Genomic DNA, 18,209 nt, shown 5'->3' with positions numbered 1-18,209 from the left:
TGCTTCTAGCGCCACGGTGGTTAAAAAATGGTACGGTCCAAAATAGGGGTGTCTGAAATCGCTTTACATTAAAATGTTCCTACGGTGAAAATAGGAGTTGACTTGTATTGTAACTGTAATGATATTTTTTCACAATATCAGAAAAATTATCTGACCCCCCCAAAACTGATATTTCTGTCTCTTTGGGGGGTTTGTAATTCGAACTATGGTTATGACGCACAAGCTGGCAGTAGCAAAGCCCATCAAGTCAACTCAACTTGACATATGCTGCTAACTTAACATGGCTTTTTATTGAGTCAACTTCCATGTAGTTGAGACGTTGTCAACTGATTATTTTAAGTTAAAATTACTTTTTGCACAAATATGTGTTGTATTGAAAAGGAAAAATTTGTTATGATAACAAACAAGCAACATTGGGTTTTACAGTGTAGCAACCACCACTAGAATGTCAACCTAGCAACCACCATAGCAACCAATATGATTACCATAGTAACCATCATAGCAACTGCTTTATTTTGCATAGCAACCATCATATGTTCCCTCGCAACAACCTAGCAACCATCTGAATTATCCTAGCAACAACCTAGCAACCACCACTGTAATGTCAACCTAGCAACCACCATAGTTACCAATATGATTACCTTAGCAACCACTTCAACAACCACTTTATTTTGCATAGCAACCACCATAAGTACCCTAGTAACACTCTAGCAACCATATGATTTACTTTAGCAACAACCTAGAAACCACATTACAGTGTCAACCTAACAATCACCATAGCAACCAACATGATTACCCTAGTGGCAGAAGTGCCGTTCGTCATGTTATGAGGTTATATCTTTTTCTACAGACTGCTGTCGGTGCATTTACTCTATTTGATATAGTTACGTTTGACTTTGTTGCAAAAGATGCATATCTTGGGCTCTATTTTGGCAATTAGAAACTGATGGTCAGAGGCAAGTTTATAGACATTAAAGACATGGCCAGTCCACATTCACTAATTTAATGTGGTCAAACGTTGGGCGCTTGGCACAAAAATGTTGGTCTTCTGTTTCTGAATCGGTCATGGGTGTGTTTAGGGCGTAATGTCCTTTAAACCAGTGAGAATGGCATCTGTCATTCCCTTTAACAGCAAGCAGCACAACTTTAAACAACACATTGGTATTTTGGTAGGTTTATGATTTTTATTTAGTCATTCAAACATTATTGGGGTAAGCGTTGCTTTTTTCAGGCTATGTTTTCGATAACCCCTAGTCAGTCAATAGTGAAAGTAATTAACTGTGTAGAACTTTTTTGTCGTTGTAGTCAGATTGCAGTTTCTAAGAAGGCTGCAAAACGCACTCCGACTTGGCTTTGTTGCTGTTGAAATTGTTAGTAGCCTACCCTTGGGTGAACTTCGTTTTTGTAATGTGGTTTGATAGTCTCTTGAACAATGTGTTTGCTCGACCGTTTTATTGTGAGCCCTGTATGTGTTTAGCTTGGTTTCTTGATGGCTAGCTCGCTAGCTAGTGGGGGTTTAGCGTAGCAGTCACTGGCTACCGAAGCTGCAGGGGGAGCTATGTCGTGAAAAATGTGAGCCCAAATCAGGCGAAAACCCAGAAACAGCGAAGGAATAACCAGACCTGCATAGGGCTTATTTAAAGGGAATGTCATTCTCATTGGTTTAAAGGATGTTAAGCCCAAAACACACCCATGACTGATTAAGAAACATAAGAACAACCTTTTTCCGCCAAGTGCCTGACATTTGATAACAAAACCACCCCGAATGTGGACTGACACACCCCTACATGTATTTAAGTCTCGTTTACATATGAAGTCAGGTACAGTCAGCCACAGTTCATCCTGCCTAATAACTAGCTGATGTTAAATCCTGACCCCTTGTCTGTTTGTTCAGTTAATGTCATGCCAGATGTCTCTGCCTTGAGTCAAGCTATGTTTTGCAGACCTCTGAAATAAGCCTAATTATTAAGTTTGATTTTCACTAACATTTGGACATTGTTTGGGGTAATAAAACCCTGCTTTTGAACCAACAAACTCCTCTGTCCTCTTGTCTTATTGCTTTGTACCTTATATTTGCCTATTCCAAACTTTAGCAAAACCCTCTGGGTGAATTCAAAAGTATTTTTTGCAGATTGTAAATGAGCCAAAGGTCAGGCACACCACTTCAGTGTGGCTTCCTATATCCTCCATGATGATGCTACCTTCATTGACAATGGAAACACTACATGGGTCAAGGTACAAGGCTGTCTTTGGATAGCCTATTGGCAAATGGGATGTGGCATATCCCCAAGGAATATGGAGATGATGTGCTCCATGGATTCAAGGACCTTCATTTGTCACATATATAGAGATACCGTTATAAAATATGTAGTGAAATGACATTGGGCTGCTCACCTTTCCTGTACAGAAGTGTCCTGAGGGATCACCAACTATTTCTAAGGATAAAGAAAGAAAGATTTAGGGACTGTTCGTTATTTATTGAAGGGGCCACTGGAGGGATTTTTTGTGTGACAGTCAAAAGTTGCATGACCCTCCCTTGCCTGCAAGAAATTATTCAATGACCCTCCAACAGGATTTTCAAAAGAGACATGACCCTCCCCTGTCAATTATCGATGTCTTCCGCACTCGCTGCTTTGCGCTTTGAAGACACAACATTCTTAAATCAACCTCTGCTTTCTGATCTTACACATCACACTACACCATTTCAGTAGATTTACTCACTAACATTGCTGTGGAAACACAATAAGCATGGAAACTAAATGCACTTCCTGCATAACTGCATTACTTCAAATACTAAGTTACTCCTTTAGTAAACTAGTATTCACACGAAAAAAAACAATAAAACATTGAGACCATTCAACAAAGCACACTGGGTAATAACAAAATTCAACACATGAACTGGTTGCTATGGACTCGTCTCTAGGCTTCCTCAGTCATTGTAAAGCTGCCGAAGCTGAACATTATCCAAAACTCCATTTCTCAGACGAGTGTCAATTTGGGAGCTTGCATGCTGTTTGCACAATTTCACAAATAATCACAGGGACCGAAATATACCTAACATGCCAACTTTTTCCAGGTTTACTTTTCCTCCGCTGTCTTGCCATTTTAATATTTTCCTGTAGAATATCCCATATTAATACTCTCATATCATTAGCCCTGCCATCAGGCCTGTCTCTGAGTTGTCCTGTTGTTACCCCCTTGCCCTTCCAGCGAAACAGAAATGTGAAATAACCAAATGTATTCAACTTTATGAAGCAGAATTACGCACTAGGCTACTTGGAACATAACACATTTTGTTTGCACAGGAGAGAGAATAACAGCGATTAACAAATTGCACTTGTTGCTGGTTACCAATAAATAGGCCTACTATATATTGTTTGCAAACAACAAAAACAGAAAGGATGGAGACAGCAAAGCTAGAGATGGGCAGGAACAAGGTCAATTGGTAGATATGCTTGTCAAAACGTTAGGAGCTGGATGTGTGTAAGTAAGTAAGTAAGTAAATTTAATTTATAGAGCACATTTAAAACAGTTTCCACTGACCAAAGTGCTGCACAGAGGATATGGCTAAAAAATAAAAATAAAAGCAAATCAGAACAAGCAAAATATAAAAGGCAAGCACAGAGAGAAGCAAGACAAATACAGAAATACAATAGACAAATAGACAGCCCTAAACAAATAAATAGCAACAGTACAGAAGACACTTGAATATGAAGAAGAGAGGAGAGAGATGGACAGCTAGGAAGCAGGGAAGGCCAAGGAGTAAAGGTGGGTCTTTAGTCTTGATTTAAAAGTGGTGATGGAGGGAGACAGTCTAACATCTGGGGGCAGACAATTCCACAGACGTGGGGCTGCTACCGCAAAAGCTCTATCGCCTCTTTGCTTGAGGCGGGTGCGGGCCACAGAGAGAAGACCCTTGTCGGCAGATCTAAGGGACCTGGATGCTGAGAGGGGATGGAGGAGGTCTGAAATATATGAGGGAGCCAACTTATGTAATGCCTTATAAACAATCAGAAGGACTTTGAAGTGGACCCTAAAGCTAACGGGGAGCCAGTGTAAGGAGGCCAGAACAGGGGTGATGTGTTGGTATTTCTTGGTGCCAGTAAGCATCCTAGCAGCTGCATTTTGTACCAATTGCAGACGAGAAAGTTGGGACTGGGGGAGACCAAGATAGAGGGAGTTGCAATAATCTAACCGGGATGTAACAAATGCATGAATTACTGTTTCTAAGTCCATGGGAGACAGAGAGGGTTTGAGATGGGAAATAATTCTCAGCTGATGGAAGCTACTCTTGATAACAGAACTAATCTGCCTTTTAAAACAGAGCTCTGAATCAAGGATGACACCTAGATTTTTGGCATGTGGCTTGACAAAAGAGGAGAGGTGGGCTAATTTTCCTTCAATCAGGGGTCTAGCTTTAGAAGGACCAAAAATTATGACCTCTGTCTTATTATCATTTAGCTGAAGGAAGTTATTATTCATCCAGCACTTAATATCCTGGAGACAATCCAGAAGAGGCTGAATGGAGTTATCAGATCTTAAGGGCAGGTATAGCTGGGTGTCATCAGCATAGAAGTGAAAAGAGATGTCATATTGCCGGATGATGTCACCAAGGGGGAGCATGTATAAACAGAACAGCAAAGGGCCCAAAATGGAGCCTTGCAGGACCCCATAGGAAACAGGAGCTGAGGAGGAAGAGGAGCAACCAAGGGATACTGAGAAGGTTCTGTGTCTGAGGTAGGAGCTGAACCAAAGTAGTGCTGTCCCCTTTATGCCTACCCAGTCCTCAAGACGGGTAAGGAGGGTGTTGTGGTCCACAGTATCAAACGCTTCGCTGAGGTCCAATAGAACCAGGATTGCATTTTGACCTGAATCTAGAGTGAGAAGCAGATCGTTGGTGACTTTTAGCAGAGCCGATTCAGTACTGTGGAGTGTTCTAAAACCTGACTGGAAGGGCTCAAGGATGTTATGCTCAGTCAGGAAGGGAAGCAACTGGGCCAGCACTACTTTCTCCAGTACCTTGGAAAGGAAAGGGAGTTTAGAGATGGGGCGGTAGTTATTCAAAGAATTTGCATCCAGGTTGGGCTTTTTAAGCAGGGGTTGGACCACCGCATGCTTAAAGCAGGCAGGGACAGCACCAGATGTCAAACAGGAGTTGATAACTAGCTGTATGGAAGGGCCCAACACATCAAAGGCATCTTTCAATATAGGAGAGGGGACAACATCACCAGGGGAAGATGTGGGTTTCATACAGAGGACTATGTCCTTGAGATCTGCTAGCGATACATCAGCAAAGTGACTGAAAGTAGATAAAGGGCCTGAAGACACCTTAACTGGGGGGGGAGGCAGAGGAGGGGGAGAGAACAGTGCTCTGATGTTTTCGATTTTAGCAATGAAAAATTTCTTAAATTTCTCACAAGCATCAATACTTGTGAAGGGAGCCGGTGAGAGTGGAGGGTTGGTGATTTGATTAATAGTGTGAAACAGAATTTTGTGTCTGTTAGCATGTTGATTAATAATATCAGAGAAGTATTTAGCTCTGGCTGCTTTGGCGGCTGCCTGGAAGGATGCTAAAGTAGATTTAAAAATGTCATGGGAGACTGTAAGACGGTCTTTTAGCCATTTCCTTTCAGCTCTCCGGCAGGCCTGCCTGAGTGAGCGGGAGGCATCATCTAACCAGACCAGGCCTGCCTGAGTGAGCGGGAGGCATCATCTAACCAGACTTGAGATTTAAATTTCGGACGCTTGTGACAAAGAGGAGCCACCATATCAAGAATGTCTGAGCAGGAGGAGTGGAGAAGAGCAACCATATCATCTGGGCTGGATGAGGCAGAGGAGGCTGAGGACATGGTGGTAGCAATGGCCTCCAGAGAACTGAGCTGCTGACTGAGAATTTATACAGCGAGAGTAGCGGCCAGTAGCTTTAGCCGCCTGCACAGGGTTAGAGATGACAAAGTTAAATAAAACAGGAAAAATGGTCAGAGAAGGACGTTTCCTCAACCATAATATTACCTACAGAAAAACCATAAGACAAAACAAGATCAAGGGTATGACCTAGTATGTGGGTGGCTTGATCAATATGTTGAGTGAGACCAAATGCATTCACAGCATCACAGAACTCTTTTACCATTGGTTTATCTGGGCAGCATACATGAATATTAGAATCACCCAGTACTAGTAAGCGGTCATGCAATGACACAAAATGAGAGAGGAAGCCTGAAAATTCAGCAATAAAATCTTTATCTGGAGGTCTATAAATCAACACACACCAGCGAGTTCGTTTTGGATTCCACTGTCATGCATTGAAGTTCAAAGGTACTGTAAGTCTCTGTTGGAAGCGACCGGATTTTCACGGCATTTTTGTATACAAGAGCTACGCCACCACCTCTTCCAACGCGTCTCGGAGTACTAACAAATGAACAGTTTGTAGGGCACAGTTCACCGAAGGCAGCAGACTCACCAACTCCGGCAACAATCCAGGTCTCCGTTAGAAACAATAAGTCCAGGTCATGGCGGCAGAAAAAGTCGTTCAGTATGAAAGTCTTATTTAGTGTGGATGAATGAAGCACAAGTATGCTTTACTAATGTTAAGCATGCACACTGTTTAAAGTCACACGGTAAACCAAAGGTAAATTTTGCCTTTTTAGGGCTGTATAAAGTTGACCAAATGAATATAGGCGTGAATAAAGTCTATTTGTTGCTACTACTGCAACCCTTCCAACGTTAATGGGGACGAATGTTGACATTTTCCTGTATTTTGGGTGAGAAACCCTGGAAATCTCCCTTATTTGCAATGTTCAATGTTGACAGCTATGGAACGAAAGAGAACGTTATATGGCGCCAGAAATCCCATTCGCTGTAGAATCTTTGCTAGTGCCTATGACCCTCAGTCTCCACTGAGTCTCTTGAAAGCCACAGCGCGAGGCCTTTATTTTACTCCTACTCTGCAAGAAAGAGGGAAATGAGGGGTAAACGTGGTGTGCAGAGGGGTGCCCGAAAATGTGCTGTTTTCATGAATGAAAAAGTTGGGTGACCCCCCCCCCCCCCTCAACAAAGAATAAAGACTTGGGGCTGTATTTTGGGTCACCAGCGCATGGCGTAAAGTTCGTTATTCACCGGCGCGAAGTTGAATTCGTTATTTTGCACCTTTATTTTTTAAGCATTGCGCCCAGGGGTGTGGCAATTAACAACCTAGGGAGGGACCTGGCGCATTGTCTAAAAATCGCTATCATACACCACCTAAACCTGGTCAGAAGTCAATGGCGAGTTGTTCATATGCTATTTTAAGATATCATATTGGCAGGTGCACGCACCATCCTTCTATCATTCATGAACGCACACCAGCGCACGTCCATGCAAAGCATTACAAATTGCACGATTACAATGGTAAACATAATTAGAATAAAGATATTACGAAATACTGTACATCTCATGATGAGTAGTTATTCACCATCATTTGCAAATTGGTAATGACGGTTAAAAGTGATTAGGGGAGAGGCGAGAGACACGTATGGAGCACAGCTGAAGACGCACTGTCACGAGATATAAGCAACTCCTCTGCAGGATAAATGTTGTTTTATTCAGTCATTTGAGCAACATTAGGGTAAGTGTTGCTTTTTCCAGCCTATGTTTTCGATGGTAACCCATTGTCAGTCAATAGTGAAAGTAACTGCATATAACTGTCTTGTCGTTGACTGACTCCTTGGTGAAGTTAGTTTCACTTTGCCAATGAGTTCAAATAATAGACGAGTGCAAATGCGTGAAGGCTATGCTAGGTTTTAGTAAAGCATGGTTTAAGAATGACTATTCCATACGGTCTCGCAAGCAGCCTCCTTCAAATGCGCCGTTGAATGCCAAAATACCGATGCATTTATTTGACATATCGCGCGTTGCGCCGTTAAAGGGAATGACAGATGTCATTCTCATTGGTTTAAAATGATGTTACGCCCCAAACACACCCATATGACTGATTAAAAGACCTAGGAACACCTTGTTACGCCATGCGCTCCACTTTTGAGAACGAAACCCCTCCCAATGTGAACTGGACATCCTACTAAATTTGAATAGACTTTTGACGAGTGACGATGCACTTTAGAATGTCATGATAGGGCCCCTTGAAAGAATTTAAAGAATAGATTGAGAGAGAAGGGGGTAAAAAGTGCAGTGTGTTTAAGTACAGTGTGGAAAGTCCACGTGATGTATTCAGGGTGTGGATGGCTTGAGGAAAGAAACTCCTCCTCAGTCTGTCTGTTTTAGCCCTGTGAGAACAAAAACTAATTTCTCACAATATTTACCACTGATACATTGTCCAATGTGAAATAAAAGACTGAATTTGTCTGAAAACATTGCACATTGCAACATTTCTAAATCACTGGTAGCCCTTCTGCCAAGCATTCCTGAGCCTGGAATTAATTTCTTTAGCCCAAATAAAAACAAGACCATTTATCTGTTCAATGTATCTATTTGAGAAAGCAATAAAACATTTTTTGTATCCATCCCCTCAGGTATGCTTTTCAATAACCTTTTCTCTGAGTCGCTTACAATGTTCTTTTGTCTTCACGGTGGAATTGTAGACAGTGATACTGATTAACCTGCAAACATCTCTACAGATCCCTCACATACTGGTCACAAACTGTTCAACCTCCTTCCCTCTGGTAGACGATACAGGGCACTGTTCGCCAAAACCAGCCGACACAAAGACAGCTTCTTCCCCCAAGCAGTCACTCTGTTGAACACTCAGTAACAGCCCCCACCCTCACACTGAACAAAGTCAATCAACACTGTTCTGCTCATCTACCTCATGCTTACTTTAACCTTACAGTTACAATAGTGTTATTAATACATGATCATAGTAATATTAAATCTCAGTCTATACTGATATTGCACTATTCCTACCCTCTCTCTTGTATCCCCCCCCCCCCCGACAATTGCACTGCCCTATCCCACCCATCGTTTTCTATTTAAGCAAATGTACATATCGTAACGCCTCCCAATTTCCACCACTTTCGTTCGGAAATTCTACAACAATGATGTTTTTTAATACTTAAAAATAAGATTTGATAGATAGATAGATAGATACTTTATTGATCCCCAAGGGGAAATTCAAGGTCTCAGTAGCATACAGACATCTCACACAACATTCACTAACAGCAGAAAAAAGTAATTAAAAGTATATAATATAAAAACACAACTAAGCAATAAGGACATTAGAAGATAAAGAATCGATCTATAAAGCAAGAAGCGTCTGTGTGTCCGGATGTGTGTCTGTGGCACGCATATCTCGCTGACCGTTTGTCAGACTGATTACAAACTTGGCAGGTGTCTTGCTACGTGCATGAGTAAGTGCACTGCCAAATTTGACGTTGTTTGAATAAGAAATGCGAAAGATATCGTTAAATAGCCTGTATCGGTAAAAGAAGCACACATTGGCTTTCGCCGCTAACCACTCCCCCTCCCACACAGCACTGTAGGACTGTAAGCTACCAGTGAGGATAGAAGCAGGGCTTTGGCAGAACTTGTGTAGGTTACACAGGAATCACAGTGTAGGTTACACGGGTAAAAACGTAAGCGAGTGCAAGATAACTCCACGGATTTTGCAACAAAAAATGCCAACACACACAGGTAGGCTATGCAGTGGCTCTTCAAAATGACGTAAAAAAAATTATGTGCAATAAGCCGACCCTTCGAACAGCCCAGGCTACTTTGGACTGTCTTTAGGTCTTTGAATAAACAAACGACAATTCCAACTGCAAGGTCCTAAATTGAAACAAACGATAATGGTCCCGAATCAAAGAACGTCTCAGAATGCCACACATGCAAAGCATAACCAGCGACAAGCAACGAGTGGCAGACAGAGTGTGATGTCACTTATAGGCCACCAGAGACTGTTTTTGAGTCACACCGTTGCAAATTCCATATAATGCATCATTCCACAAAATGGTTTGTTTTCTCTATCATCAAGTTATTCAATAGGCTAAGCATACAGCCTTGACTAAAAAGCTGTTAGGATTATGTCATTTTGATTTGTAAAAAATGTCACATGCAGCCATGCTTAAATTCTGCTCACTTCACATTTATTATATTATTATATTATCTGTAGGCCTATTCATTATTGAATGCTTACCTGGAATTATGTTTTTCCCTATCATCCTATTTTTAAAGCAGGCCTACCTGCAGGCATGTAATTGGGCTACAGGAATAGCATGTTTGAACGGGCACTGCACTAGTATACTAAAATACAAATTATACTAAATAACACTAAATCTAAATCAAGTCTAAAAACAGTATCCACATAGTGGGTGATTAATCATGAGGCGCTTGCAATGACTGAGGCAGGGACTGAGCCTGTGATTCTCTGTGCATAGTAAGGTAAGGTAAGGTGTTCTGTGTGAGTGAGTGTCATGGTGATGGTGCAAATGAGTAAGTCCAACAGTGCAACAGTGCAAGAATAAAAGTCTAGAGACCAGCATAAAATAAATATGGACATATAAGAGAGTAGGCAAGGTAATATAAAAAAAACTATAGAAAATATGTATATATATATATTTTTATATTACCTTGTCTACTCTCTTATATGTCCATATTTATTTATGCTGGTCTCTATAACTATATTATGTAAAGGTATACTGTAAGTGTGGCCACAATCCGGCTGTGGGATGGAGGGAGGGGATATGCATATGTGCTAATATAGCATGTAAACAGTGTAGCAGTAAAACAGTAGGCTAGTGGGAGGGATGGAGGGGTTGTGCATATGTGCTAATATAGCATGTAAACAGTGAGTCAGTAAGACAGTGGTAAAAAGTGGCTAGTGGACAGACAGTACCCAAACATGGAGAGGGTGGAGAGGCAGACAGACTATGCGGAGAAGTCTATCTCTCCTCTTCCCTTAAGTGAAGCATTGAATATAATAAAATAATAATAATATAATAATAAAAATTATAAATTAACCTTACATTTTTCAGTAGCCATAGGTGTGTAGATTTGAACCAAATCTGATTTGGTTCTTACCAGGGCTTTTACTGACTGAAATATCCGATTTTGTTTACCACGCTCGGAGGTTAGTGCTGGCAGGGTGGGTCACCTATTTACGCCATTTCAATGGCACATGAACGGTTAGACCGAGAATTCTTGTCATGAAATTAAAATTCCACTGGAGCTCCAAGCAGATTTGTACACGCAGCCTTACAACACTGTTTACAACTCTTCGAGTCACGGTAAAATGTCATTTTTGGTACACAGCTAATTTAGATACACTTATGGTGTGGGTGCTTGCGTTTCTTTAGGAATCCGCCGTCTTCGTTTGTATAGAAATGGATGTTAAGTGACACATACATACACGCAAGACGGCGGAAATACGGGACCGGTGGTAATAGGGGGAGTTCCGATACTGTATTTATACTTATACAAAGCCATATTCTACTGCTCTTCATTCTATTCTTAATGTTCTTTTTTATTTTTAACTTGAGTCAAATTCCTTGTTTGTCTGACCAATAAAGCTGATTCTGATTCTGAAATATAGCTACAAGACATGTATAAAGACTATAACAGTGTTTTTTTCATTGGATGGGAAGAGGATTCCTCTGTGTGGGCAAGGCCCCCCGCCCTTCGTAGACACGCCCCTGGACCAACGTGACATTTAGCGAACCCCACCAGTGGCTTTAAATAGTAACCGGCCGGCTGCTCCTTTGCCAGAGTGCTCCAGCTGGGTAAGCTGATCACCCCCCTGTGCTTGTCCACTGCCTGACTAACGTAAGTAATGTTTAGTGTTGACCTCTCCCTTTTCTGTGTTGTCTGTTTTGACCTCTCCCTGTTTTGTGTTGACCTCTGCATGTTTTTTTGTTGACCTCTGCATGTTCTGTTTTGACCTCTGCCTGATTTGTTCCACTAAATGTCCGCCTAAAGATGTGCTGCGTCCTCACCTGCCTCCTCGTTTGAACTTGCCTGTTATTTGACACCAAGTCTGCAGGAAGAAGAATATACTTTTACCCTTTGGCCTCCTCAGTGTTCAGAAACAACGTGATTCCCTTGAGAGAAAACACAGGCGGTCATAATGAGATGTCTGAACATTTCTTTTGTTATGATTATGATACGAACACATTACATAGAGAGGCACTTGCAAAGACAGACCCTAGAGTAGGGCTGGGCGATAAAACGATAGCAATATGTATCGCAATAGACATGTAATCGATATCAATAAAAAAATGCGTTCGATAGAACATTCGATAATTAAAAGCAACACACACCTCCCGCCTTACGTTGTCCATAAATAAATAGGCTAAATATATCTTGCATTGTAGCTAGTATGTGCAACTCTACCAGAGTAGACGATAGAAGTAGGCCTACCTCAACACAGACTCTCAATGAGTCCTTGCCCTGTGCGCGCGCGCTCTCTCTCTTTCTCTCTCTCTCTCTCTCTATAGGTGCATCCCTCCTCAGCATGCGCATGTAATCCAAACATTCACAATCGTGCAAGACGACTGAATTGCTATTAAATCCGGTTAGCATCATTAGCACGCTGCACGAATTTGTTCAAAACTGTTGCATTCAAATTGACTGCTAAATTCTAATCAACTCAATCCCGATGCAAATGGAAAAGTATTTTCCAAGACTCAAACGAGCCTGTCCCAAGGAGAAAAAGTATTCATTTGAAACTTAAACACACGTGGGGAAACTGAACAGTCTAACCAGTAGACTTACTATGATAAACTAGCAAATTACTTTGTTTACAATATTTCCAGGCTTCAACCAGTGCTGCTCATTCAGACTTATTTATTTGAGTGTTTTTCATGATTGTGTTGCTATTTCTTTTCCCTGTTTGCTTTGATTGATAACTGAGGTGATTCAAATCAGTGGAAGGTTAAGTTTAAAATAAAAGTGTTTAAATTGAACTTTTTTCCCCTTCTGGTCCTTATCTGAAATAGATTTTAAAAAAATCAATAATTATCGATATCGACCGATATGAAATACTTATATCGTGATACAGTTTTCAGCCATATCGCCCAGCCCTACCCTAGAGTCTGATCATAGAGAGACACTTGCAAAGACAGACACTTGAGTCTGATCATAGGGAGGCACTTGCAAAGACAGACCCTTGGGAAAAGGCTCGAGTGCTTGAGTCTGATGTTTTTAATTTCTTAGAAAGGCCTCGTATCAGCGATGGAGAACAAGGCAGCGGTGGAGGACGGGGTTGGGGTGTACCGGAGCGGCATGGAGCAGCTGCAGCAGTCCTTCCCTGTAGAGCTGACGCTCATCACCTCTGAACACCAGCGTCTCCACACAGAGGCCGTCCAGACGTTCATGAAGCGACGCTTTAAGGATGATCAGGGAGAGTACCTGGAATCTTTAGAGGTAGACGTTCACATAACACCTAATCATACCATTAGTACCATCATTTATGTTCATATATGGAATCTTTAGAGGTGCTGTAGATTGAGTTCCTCATATGTGGAATCTTTAGAGGTAGACGTTCACATAACACCTAAATCATAACATTAGTACCATATGGAATCTTTAGAGGTAGACGTTCACATAACACCTAAATCATAACATTAGTACCATCATGTATGTTTATTTATGGAATCTTTAGAGGTAGACGTTCACATAACACCTAAATCATAGCATTAGTATTTTATAATGATCATTCATGTTCATGTTTATTAAACAAAATCATTAAATGAAATGAAAATGCAGGAATATTGTTAGCTCTTGAATGCATTTGCAGACATTTAAAACTCATCAAACTAAAACCTAAATACGTGTTTTATGTTTCTCATTGGAAATGTTTTTAAGTTTCCAGTTGATGAAATGCATACAGTATGCCTAGTTATGAACAAAAGAGAGGAATAGCTCTTTGACTGGACTACTATTTGATATATTTCAGAAACACATCGATCAACATTTGGACCAGTATTTACTCCACAATGAGGAGGCTTCAAAGAAGAAATGCCAGGATCTTCTGACAAGTCTGTCTGCTGATATGACCGCTCGAGTCCAGAAAGGATTTTACGCTAAACCTCGAGGCTACATGTTCTTCTGCCAGCACATGGAGATTATCGTTGAGAAATACAACAGACAGACTGCTAACTCAGTCAAGGTAATATGCAGAAATACAACAGAGAGACAGCTACCTCAGTCAAGGTAATATGCAGAAATACAACAGACAGCTAACTCAGTCAAGGTAATATGCAGAAATACAACAGACAACAGTCAAGGTAATATTCTGTACATTAGGTATTCAAAGTTCATGCACAAATACTTTAACCACCACCACCACCATGTGTCTTTGTGCCTGTATTCATGCGTGCGTGTGTGTGTGTGTATAATTCTTTCATAGGCTAAAGAAGTCCTGGAGGAGTTTTTCAAGAAAAAGCATGTGGAATCTGAAGCCGTCCGCCAGGCTGATGTGACCCTGAGTAAGCAAAGGAAACGGATTTGTGGTGAGTTGACATGAAGCGGTTATTCATATGACGCCCCTAGTGAACATGATTATTAATATGACGCCCCTAGTGAACATGATTATTAACATAACACCCCTAGTGAACATGATTATTAATATAACGCCCCTAGTGAACATGAAGCGGTTATTAATATGACGCCCCCAGTGAACATGATTATTAATATGACGCCCCTAGTGAACATGAACTGGTTATTAACATAACGCCCCTAGTGAACATGAAGCAGTTATTATCTGCAATTGGCTGGGCTGGGATAAGGTAGTGCTGTAGTGTGTGTGTGTGTGTGTGTGTGTGTGTGTGTGCTTGCCACAAATGGGTTTTAATCATTTGGGACCATGTAATAAACTTAGTCAGCAGTTTCAGTTTAAACAATCTACTAACCAGTAGTTTGTTCAGCAGTTATTCTAGCTCTAGCTGCATCTGTTGTTCTAGCTCTAGCTGCATCTGTTGTTCTACCGCTAGCTCCAGCATGTTGTTCTAGCACTAGCTCCATCTGTTGTTCTAGCGCTAGCTCCATCAGTTGTTCTAGCTCTAGCATGTTGTTCTAGAGCTAGCTCCATCTGTTGTTCTAGCTCTAGCATGTTGTTCTAGCACTAGCTCCATCTGTTGTTCTAGCTCTAGCATGTTGTTCTAGCACTAGCTCCATCTGTTGTTATAGCTCTAGCATGTTGTTCTAGCACTAGCTCCATCTGTTGTTCTAGCTCTAGCTCCATCTGTTGTTCTAGCGCTAGATCCAGCATGTTGTTCTAGCTCTTGGTTCAGCATGTCGTTCTAGCGCTAGCTCTAGCATGTTGTCCTAGCTCCCCCTCTGCTCTTGTACACATGTTGATTTGCCCGCTTTTCACCACCAGAGGAGACAGAGAAAGTTTATCTGTTACAACAGAAGATGAAGTCTGAGGAGGAGAAGATGAACAAGTTGGAAGCAAAGATGAAAGCAGACAAGGAGTGTTTCGAAGAGAAGATGAGACAGATAGAAGGGAAGCATGAGGAGGAGAAGAAACAAGAGGAAGAGGAGTTTGAGAAAGTTCTGGAGAGGAAGATGAGGGAGCAGAGAGAGATGCTGGAGAAAGGTCTGGAATCGCAGGCTGAGGAGCTCAAGCAGGAAGTGGAGGAGACCAAGAGGAAGCATGAGGAGACTAAAGCCATGCAGGCTCAGCAGTTTGAACTGATGATGGAGAAGTTCAGGAGGGAAAGGCAGCAGCAGGAGAAGAGATATGAGGAGACCATGACTCAGATGAACCAGCAGTACCAACAGACCATGATTGAGATCCGACAGCAGAACGATCGCGCCTTGGAGGAGATGCAGCACAGCGACAGCGAGAGTGACGGCGACAGTGACAGTGATGATGATGTTGGGGAGAGTCACTGTACAATATTATAAATTACAGTTCTGTACAATATTATAAATTACAGCAACCCTGTTACAGTGAGAGTCACTGTACAATATTATAAATTACAGTTACCCTGTTACAGGGAGAGTCACTGTACAATATTATAAATTACAGTTCTGTACCATCTTATGAATTACAGAAACCCTGTTACAGTGAGAGTCACTCTACAATAGTATGAATTACAGTTTACAAAACAAAAAATACCGGTAAACTCCCCACGATATGACTTTAGCCGAGCCTATATATAGGCTATATTTGTTACCGTTTCATCGTAGTAGTCCGGTGGACAGCCCATAGAGCCCCATTGTGGACCCGGAAATGTTGAGTACACCAAAGTTTTATGATGGAAATATAGAGTATGGGTTCCCAGTAGGGATGTAACGATTACCGGTATAATGATAAACCGTGATAAAAATGTTGACGATAACAATTACCGTTTTCTTTTGAAATATCATAATTATCACGGTTGATTATCACGGTGTTGAAACCGTGTGTTTAATCCTTCCCAGCTTCATCCGAGCCTGCTTTTGACATACAGTAGGCCTGGTACAATGAAGCAAAATTGGTACCCTACTGATTCTGTTGTCTAATTGATGGTTTTAACTGCGAATTGGATTAGGCTACACCTGATTTTAAAAGGCGGAACATTTTCACCGCAAAACTTGCACTGTAACATTTGCACTCTGCATCTTTTTATGTTCGCGTGCACATTAAATCCATTCCACTCATGTTATCAGAAGAACACAGTAGCCTAAAGTTTTATTTCGAACACTTACTTTGGTCTCACTCAGGGTAGGAATTTCACGGCGGCCACGTTTTTGCCCCTTGCTTTGGCCGTGATGTCCCTTTGAAAATCAGAGGTTTACAGGCCACGGTGCCCTTGGTGCCCTTCTTTTAATATTCTGCTTTGCATCCTACTAATAGCGAATTTTATTTAGCCTATGGCCTGTCAAAATAATCTTAGCATTCACAGCGCAAATTAATTTATTTTACGCAGTGGAGAAAGTGACAGCGCAAGAAAGAAAGTGCGTCTAAATTCACCTATTCTTCTCAGTTGAACTACTTGCGAACCCAGCTAGCACAGTTACGTTGCCAGTACGTTGCTGCAATGTAACTGAATGACCCAAAATACATTGCCACAACGTCGTTTCCAACGTTGCCACAACATGCAAAGTGAAAGGTGAGAATTCGTAACCGCAACGTCACTCCCCAACGTTGCCAATCCGTAACTGCAACATTAAGTTACGTTGCAGCAACGTGGAATTGAAAGGTGCCGTTTCGTAACCGTAACGTAAGTTACTGACGCCACCAGTCCTGTTCAGCAACGTTGCCACAACATGCAAAGTGAAAGGTGAGAATTCGTAACCGCAACGTCACTCCCCAACGTCGCCACTCCGTAACCGTAACATCAGGTGACGTTGCAGCAACGTGGAGTTGAAAGTTGCCGTTCCGTAACCGTAACGTAAGTTACCGATGCCACCAGTCCTGTTTAGCAACGTTGCCACAACATGCAAAGTGAAAGGTGACAATTCGTAACCGCAACGTAACTCCCCAACGTTGCCAATCCGTATCTGCAACATCAGGTTACGTTGTAGCAACATGGAATTGAAAGGTGCCGTTTCGTAACCGTAACGTAAGTTACCGACTGCGCCAGTCCTTAACAACAACTTCAGGCAACATTGCGGCAATGTCGCAAGTGGAAGGTTTCATTACGTAACCGCAACGTAACTTGCCAATCCGTAACCGCAACAATAATAAAATTATAGTATGTGCCTTACATACCCTTCTTACAGCACTTGTACATAGGCCAATTAATACCTGTAGGCACAGCGAATGCTTTGATCCGGGTGATATTACTGTTACTGTGGGAGTGAGACAAACTATGTAACATCAGATCACATCTTCATGGTTATCCATTTTGCTATTAATTACATACAGTCTATGTATGAACTTACCTTATGTGTGTAGCTGATTTTCAACTATTCAGGCTTATGTCCTCCAACAAGATACATGATGGAATTGTCAGCTGGACTTTTATACTGGGTTAGAACTAGTAGTTTCACGTCCACGGTTTCTTTTTTTAAAAAATAAACTATTCAATTTATTGTTCAAAACATCAGTAAGAGTTGAGCCTAAGCTAAACTGTTTCAACCATATTGTTCCAAAATCAATAACAATAATAGCCTATAAACGAGGCAACTGACTTGCAATGCATGCTGGGAAGCAAACCTCAACATGAAATAAGAGACACCTTAGGCTACATTAGTTCCCCCCTCATTATGAAATACTTTTTACAGTTTTTCACCGTTTTTCTCAGTTGCTAAAACATTGGCTGAAGAAGGTTCTCAGTTGCCTGAACTCATTT

At 41.5% G+C, this 18,209-nt stretch overlaps 1 protein-coding gene across 2 annotated transcripts in view; it reads left to right on the top strand.

Annotated features, from left to right (window-relative positions):
* The window catches only part of LOC143124705 (guanylate-binding protein 6-like), a 38,336-nt gene extending 21,365 nt beyond the window's left edge, over positions 1 to 16,971 (top strand). For both annotated transcript variants that reach the window (XM_076286420.1, XM_076286419.1), the window contains 5 exons: positions 11,571 to 11,748; positions 13,138 to 13,347; positions 13,880 to 14,092; positions 14,333 to 14,435; positions 15,305 to 16,971. In XM_076286420.1, the coding sequence (XP_076142535.1) occupies positions 13,156 to 13,347; positions 13,880 to 14,092; positions 14,333 to 14,435; positions 15,305 to 15,834 (1,038 nt within the window). In that variant the 5' untranslated portion in view covers positions 11,571 to 11,748; positions 13,138 to 13,155 and the 3' untranslated portion in view covers positions 15,835 to 16,971. The remainder of the gene's footprint in view (positions 1 to 11,570; positions 11,749 to 13,137; positions 13,348 to 13,879; positions 14,093 to 14,332; positions 14,436 to 15,304) is intronic.
* The last annotated feature ends 1,238 nt before the right edge of the window (positions 16,972 to 18,209 follow it).

This window comes from Alosa pseudoharengus, unplaced genomic scaffold (genome assembly GCF_046254945.1).
Source record: "Alosa pseudoharengus isolate Yale_2024_CS ecotype anadromous, Long Island Sound unplaced genomic scaffold, YU_APseudo_1.1 YU_APseudo_1.1_scf_15, whole genome shotgun sequence".
Taxonomy (NCBI): domain Eukaryota; kingdom Metazoa; phylum Chordata; class Actinopteri; order Clupeiformes; family Clupeidae; genus Alosa; species Alosa pseudoharengus.
This window is presented reverse-complemented; position numbering and strand designations above follow the sequence as displayed.